The sequence below is a fragment of the Acipenser ruthenus genome, unplaced genomic scaffold (assembly GCF_902713425.1).
Source record: "Acipenser ruthenus unplaced genomic scaffold, fAciRut3.2 maternal haplotype, whole genome shotgun sequence".
Taxonomy (NCBI): Eukaryota; Metazoa; Chordata; class Actinopteri; order Acipenseriformes; family Acipenseridae; genus Acipenser; species Acipenser ruthenus.
Window position 1 is genome coordinate 1 of NW_026708763.1, and position 7,043 is coordinate 7,043.

The 7,043-nt window shown below is 56.7% G+C and overlaps 1 protein-coding gene across 1 annotated transcript; it reads left to right on the forward strand.

Annotated features, from left to right (window-relative positions):
- Window positions 1-183: 183 nt before the first annotated feature.
- Window positions 184-2,953, forward strand: LOC131735826 (sodium/calcium exchanger 2-like; the record flags this gene model as incomplete). Its single annotated transcript, XM_059021715.1, is given in 2 exon segments — window positions 184-433; window positions 2,567-2,953. Coding segments are annotated over 2 exon segments (627 nt in total), but the record flags the coding sequence as incomplete, so codon positions are not given.
- Window positions 2,954-7,043: the final 4,090 nt, after the last annotated feature.

Consider the following 7,043-nt stretch of genomic DNA (forward strand, 5'->3'; position numbering starts at 1 on the left):
CTCTCTCCTCTTCCCTCCCCTTTGCTCCCCTCCCTCTCCTCTCCCCACCCCTCTCTCTCCTCTCCTCTCCCCTCCCTCCCTCCCTCTCCCTCCTCTCCTCTCCCCTCTCTGTGCTCCCCCCACCCTCAGGTAACGGTGATGAGGATGATGAGGTTCATGAGGAAGGCGGTGGGGGGGGGCTCTCGTGAGGAGAGGCTGCCGTCCTGCTTTGACTATGCGATGCACTTCCTGACGGTGTTCTGGAAGGTGCTGTTCGCCTGCGTTCCCCCCACAGGGTACTGGAGCGGCTGGGCCTGCTTCCTGGTGTGCATCTCCGTCATCGGGGTACTGACCGCGCTCATCGGGGACCTGGCATCGCACTTCGGCTGCACCGTGGGGCTCAAGGACGCCGTCACTGCCGTGGTGTTCGTGGCGCTGGGAACCTCCGTGCCAGGTGAGAGAGAGAGAGAGAGAGAGAGAGAGAGAGAGAGAGAGAGAGAGAGAGATCTTTGCTCCTCTGGCCTGTATTGTAATGACAATATGTCTCCTCTCCCCCCTCCCTCTCCTCTACCCCCTCTCTCTATCCCCCCTCCCCTCGCTCTTCCCTCTCCCCTCTATCCCCCCTCCCCTCCCTCTCCTCTTCCCTCTCCCCTCTATCCCCCCCTCCTCCTCCCTCTCCTCTTCCCTCTCCCCTCTATCCCCCCCTCCTCTCCCTCTCCTCTTCCCTCTCTCCTCTACCCCCCTCTCTCTATCCCCCCTCCTCTCCCTCTCCTCTTCCCTCTCCCCTCTATCCCCCCTCCTCTCCCTCTCCTCTTCCCTCTCCCCTCTATCCCCCCTCCTCTCCCTCTCCTCTACCCCCTCTCTCTATCCCCCCTCCTCTCCCTCTCCTCTTCCCTCTCCCCTCTATCCCCCCTCCTCTCCCTCTCCTCTCCCTCTCCTCTTCCCTCTCCCCTCTATCCCCCCCTCCTCTCCCTCTCCTCTACCCCCTCTCTCTATTCCCCCTCCCCTCCCTCTCCTCTTCCCTCTCCCCTCTCTCTATCCCCCCTCCTCTTCCCTCTCCCCTCTATCCCCCCTCCTCTCCCCCTCCTCTCCCTCTCCTCTTCCCTCTCCCCTCTATCCCCCCTCCTCTCCCCCTCCTCTCCCTCTCCTCTTCCCTCTCCCCTCTCTCCTCTTCCCTCTCTCCTCTACCCCCTCTCTCTATCCCCCCTCCCCTCGCTCTTCCCTCCCTCTCCCCTCTCTCTATCCCCCCTCCTCTCCCTCTCCTCTTCCCTCTCCCCTCTATCCCCCCTCCTCTCCCTCTCCTCTTCCCTCTCCCCTCTATCCCCCCTCCTCTCCCTCTCCTCTACCCCCTCTCTCTATCCCCCCTCCTCTCCCTCTCCTCTTCCCTCTCCCCTCTATCCCCCCTCCTCTCCCTCTCCTCTACCCCTCTCTCTATTCCCCCTCCCCTCCCTCTCCTCTTCCCTCTCCCCTCTCTCTATCCCCCCTCCTCTTCCCTCTCCCCTCTATCCCCCCTCCTCTCCCCCTCCTCTCCCTCTCCTCTTCCCTCTCCCCTCTATCCCCCCTCCTCTCCCCCTCCTCTCCCTCTCCTCTTCCCTCTCCCCTCTCTCCTCTCTCCTCTTCCCTCTCTCCTCTACCCCCTCTCTCTATCCCCCCTCCCCTCGCTCTTCCCTCCCTCTCCCCTCTCTCTATTCCCCCTCCCCTCCCTCTCCTCTTCCCTCTCCCCTCTATCCCCCCTCCTCTCCCTCTCTCTCCCTCTCCCCTCTATCCCCCCCTCCCCTCCCTCTCCTCTTCCCTCTCCCCTCTATCCCCCCCTCCCCTCCCTCTCCTCTTCCCTCTCCCCTCTATCCCCCCCTCCTCTCCCTCTCCTCTTCCCTCTCCTCTCTATCCCCCCTCCTCTCCCTCTCCTCTTCCCTCTCCCCTCTATCCCCCCTCCTCTCCCTCTCCTCTTCCCTCTCCTCTCTATCCCCCTCCTCTCCCCCTCCTCTTCCCTCTCCCCTCTCTCTATCCCCCCTCCTCTCCCTCTCCTCTTCCCTCTCCCCTCTATCCCCCCCTCCTCTCCCTCTCCTCTACCCCCTCTCTCTATCCCCCCTCCCCTCGCTCTTCCCTCCCTCTCCCTCTCCCCTCTATCCCCCCTCCTCTCCCTCTCCTCTTCCCTCTCTCCTCTACTCCCTCTCTCTATCCCCCCTCCCCTCCTCTCCCTCTCCTCTTCCCTCTCCCCTCTACCCCCCCCTCCTCTCCCTCTCCTCTTCCCTCTCCCCTCTATCCCCCCCTCCTCTCCCTCCCCTCTTCCCTCTCTCCTCTACCCCCTCTCTCTATCCCCCCTCCCCTCCTCTCCCTCTCCTCTTCCCTCTCCCCTCTGTCCCCCCTCCTCTCCCTCTCCTCTTCCCTCTCCTCTCTATCCCCCCTCCTCTCCCTCTCCTCTTCCCTCTCCCCTCTATCCCCCCCTCCTCTCCCTCTCCTCTTCCCTCTCTCTATCCCCCCCTCCCCTCGCTCTTCCCTCCCTCTCCCCTCTCTCTATCCCCCCTCCCCTCCCTCCCCTCTTCCCTCTCTCCTCTACCCCCTCTCTCTATCCCCCCTCCCCTCTCAGACACCTTTGCCAGCAAGGTGGCTGCGATGCAGGACCAGCACGCGGACGCCTCGATCGGGAACGTGACGGGCAGCAACGCGGTCAACGTGTTCCTGGGGATCGGCGTGGCCTGGAGCGTGGCGGCCATCTACTGGGAGGTGCAGGGGCTGGAGTTCCGGGTGGAGCCGGGCTCCCTCGCCTTCTCCGTCACGCTCTACACCGTGCTGGCCTTCGTGGTCATGGGCGTGCTGCTCCGGAGGAGGGGCCCCTCGGTCGGAGGGGAGCTGGGGGGGCCCCGTCCCGCTCGCGTCCTCACCTGCACGCTCTTCCTCGGACTCTGGTTCCTCTACGTCCTCTTCTCTAGCCTCGAGGCGTACTGCTACGTGAACGGGTTCTAGCAGGGGAGAGGAGAGAGAGAGAGAGAGAGAGAGAGAGAGAGAGAGAGAGAGAGGGACTTCAGCAGAACGAGAGGGCTGCAGAGGGTCCTTCTCCCTGAGAACAATCAAATTGTCTGTCCATCTGTCAAGCACCCCCGTCCTTCAGCAAAACACCCTGCACGCTGTCCTTCCATTCAGTAACACTGATCAAGACACTAGAGCCCAAACGCTGGTCTGCTTGACTCAGTTTAGTTTCACTCACACTGATGAAGGCACTAGAGCCCAAACGCTGGTCTGCTTGACTCAGTTTAGTTTCAATCACACTGATGAAGGCACTGGAGCCCAAACGCTGGTCTGCTTGACTCAGTTTAGTTTCAATCACACTGATGAAGGCACTAGAGCCCAAACGCTGGTCTGCTTGACTCAGTTTAGTTTCAATAACACTGATGAAGGCACTAGAGCCCAAACGCTGGTTTGCTTGACTCAGTTTAGTTTCAATCACACTGATGAAGGCACTAGAGCCCAAACGCTGGTCTGCTTGACTCAGTTTAGTTTCAATAACGCTGATGAAGGCACTAGAGCCCAAACACTGGTCTGCTTGACTCAGTTTAGTTTCAGTCACACTGATGAAGGCACTAGAGCCCAAACGCTGGTCTGCTTGACTCAGTTTAGTTTCAATAACACTGATGAAGGCACTAGAGCCCAAACGCTGGTCTGCTTGACTCAGTTTAGTTTCAATAACACTGATGAAGGCACTGGAGCCCAAACGCTGGTCTGCTTGACTCAGTTTAGTTTTAGTAACACTGATGAAGGCACTGGAGCCCAAACGCTGGTCTGCTTGACTCAGTTTAGTTTCAATCACACTGATGAAGGCACTAGAGCCCAAACGCTGGTCTGCTTGACTCAGTTTAGTTTTAGTAACACTGATGAAGGCACTGGAGCCCAAACGCTGGTCTGCTTGACTCAGTTTAGTTTCAATCACACTGATGAAGGCACTAGAGCCCAAACGCTGGTCTGCTTGACTCAGTTTAGTTTCAATCACACTGATGAAGGCACTAGAGCCCAAACGCTGGTCTGCTTGACTCAGTTTAGTTTCAATAACGCTGATGAAGGCACTAGAGCCCAAACGCTGGTCTGCTTGACTGGAGAAAGAGCTTCTTTTTTGTGTCAGTGTGAATTAAGGGGTTTTAATTGATTAATCACATCTGTGGGCTTTAATCGATTAAAATAAATGATCGATTGATTACTCTCGTCTAGTGTGGTATTAAAAAAACGAATCTTGCAAAATGGCAGTGGGACTTGTGAAGACTGTGACAAAGGGAGCTGGAGGATGTATTCAGTGTTTGTAAATTGAACATTAGCTGGCATTAGTGAACATGTGCACTGAACAGCATTGTGTTCATACTTTGTATTACCTGGAATTGTTTTTCAGTGCAATTTTAGGATCACTAGCAAACCCATGAATAAATCGGATGATTCACTGATCAATAGGAAATCTCAAGATTAAACGCCTTCTGTATAAATATGTAAATTCTGTGTGTGTCCCTCTCTCTGTCTCTCTCTGTCCCTCTCTATCCTCTCTCTATCCCTCGCTCTCCCCCCTCTCTCTCTATCCCTCTCTCTCCCTCTCTCTGTCTTTCTAGCCCTCTCTTTCCCCCTCCCTCTCTCCCTCTCTCTCCCCCCTTTCTCTCTCCTCTGTCCATCTCTCTCTATCCCTCTCTCTGTCTTTCTAGTCCTCTCTTTCCCCCTCACTCTCTCTCTCTCCCCCCTCTCTCTCTCTCTCTCCCCTGTCCATCTCTCTCTATCCCTCTCTCTATCCCTCTCTTTCTCCTCCTCACTCCCTCTCTATCCCTCTCTCTCCCTGTCTGTCTCCCTCTCTCCCCCTCTATCCCCCTCTCCCTCTCTATCCCTCTCTCCCTCTCTCTGTCTCTCTATCCCTCTTTCTCCTCCTCACTCCCTCTCTATCCCTCTCTCTCCCTGTCTGTCTCCCTCTCTCCCCCTTGATCCCCTTCTCTCTATCCCTCTCTCTCCCTCGATCCCCCTCTCTCTATCCCTCTCTCCCCCTTGATCCCCCTCTATCCCTCGCTCTCCCTCTCTCCCCCTCTCCCTCTCTCTCCCTCTCCCCCTCGATCCCCCTCTCTCTCCCCCTCTCTCTCCCCCTCTCCCCCTCTCCCCCTCTCCCCCCTCCCTCTCTCCCCCTCTCCCTCTCTCTCCCTCTCCCCCTCGATCCCCCTCTCTCTCCCCCTCTCCCCCTCTCCCCCCCTCTCTCTCTCCCCCTCTCCCTCTCTCTCCCTCTCCCGCTCGATCCCCCTCTCTCTCCCCCTCTCCCCCTCTCCCTCTCTCCCTCTCCCCCTCGATCCCCCCTCTCCTCCCCCTCTCTCGTGACAATGTGTCTATTTGTTTCCTCAGTGTATTATTCTTGTTATTGTTAGAGTTGGAAGTCTTGCAGTTATTATTCTTGTTAGTTCTTCGTCAGCTCATTGGAAGCGTTCCTTGTGTTTTATTTTAATGGCTGTGGTTCTGCGCTCCCCTGGGGTTCAAGTCGTTTTGAGACTGGATGAACCTGTGTGAGAAGATGACCCTCTCTTACTAAACACACTCTCTTTTTCTAGCGGGATTGCTGTAGGAATGTAAGCGTTTTATTCCTTTTCGAAATAATATTTAAAAAGGTTCATAACCTGTTTAATAACCCCATTTTAACAGTTTACAGAGTTTAAGCTGGACTGTAATTTTACTATTAGCAATGTACCCCGCTCCCCTGTGCTGTACCCTGCTCCCCTGTGCTGTACCCTGCTCCCCTGTGCTGTACCCTGCTCCCCTGAGCTCTGCTCTGCTCCCCTGTGCTGTACCCTGCTCCCCTATGCTGTACCCCGCTCCCCTGTGCTGTACCCTGCTCCCCTGTGCTGTACCCTGCTCCCCTGTGCTGTACCCTGCTCCCCTATGCTGTACCCTGCTCCCCTGTGCTGTACCCTGCTCCCCTATGCTGTACCCCGCTCCCCTGTGCTGTACCCTGCTCCCCTGTGCTTCACCCTGCTCCCCTGTGCTGTACCCTGCTCCCCTGTGCTGTACCCTGCTCCCCTGTCCTGTACCCCCGCTCCCCTGTGCTGTACCCTGCTCCCCTGTGCTTCACCCTGCTCCCCTGTGCTGTACCCTGCTCCCCTGTGCTGTACCCTGCTCCCCTGTCCTGTACCCCGCTCCCCTGTGCTGTACCCTGCTCCCCTGTGCTTCACCCTGCTCCCCTGTGCTGTACCCTGCTCCCCTGTGCTGTACCCTGCTCCCCTGTCCTGTACCCCGCTCCCCTGTCCTGTACCCCGCTCCCCTGTCCTGTACCCCGCTCCCCTGTGCTGTACCCTGCTCCCCTGTGCTTCACCCTGCTCCCCTGTGCTTCACCCTGCTCCCCTGTGCTGTACCCTGCTCCCCTGTGCTGTACCCTGCTCCCCTGTCCTGTACCCCGCTCCCCTGTGCTGTACCCTGCTCCCCTGTGCTTCACCCTGCTCCCCTGTGCTGTACCCTGCTCCCCTGTGCTGTACCCTGCTCCCCTGTGCTGTACCCTACTCCCCTGTGCTGCACCCTGCTCCCCTGTGCTGTACCCTGCTCCCCTGTGCTGTACCCTGCTCCCCTGCCCTGCTCCCCTGAGCTGTACCATATAGACATTTTTAAATGACATGCTTTCTTATGAAGACCCCTGTCTGTCTGTCGACTTGATGCCTGCCTGTCTCAGTGGTTGGATGCTTGCTATAATGGTTATAATGGTCTGCGCTTCTTTCATACCCAGTCTCCCCACTGTTTAATCACTGTCTTGCTGTGTATGTATAGCTGTGTGTTTTCAAGCAGTTTGAGCCAGCCCAGCTTCCTATAGTGTGAGCCGAATCTGCAGTTGGGCTATTTAGATTTATATTCACATATTTACAGAGATCGGCTTACTCCGCCTCATGCTTTGTGTGTAGTTCTTCCAGGAAACCACTAGATGGCAGCATTTGATTTTTTGTATTATTTTTTTTTCCTCTAATATATATATTTAAAAACATGTATTTAAACTGGTATTTTATAGAAGTACTATGTTGGGAGAAAGGGGAAAGTGTTCTGTACAAGTAGCATTTGCATTCTCGTTTCTGTAAAAT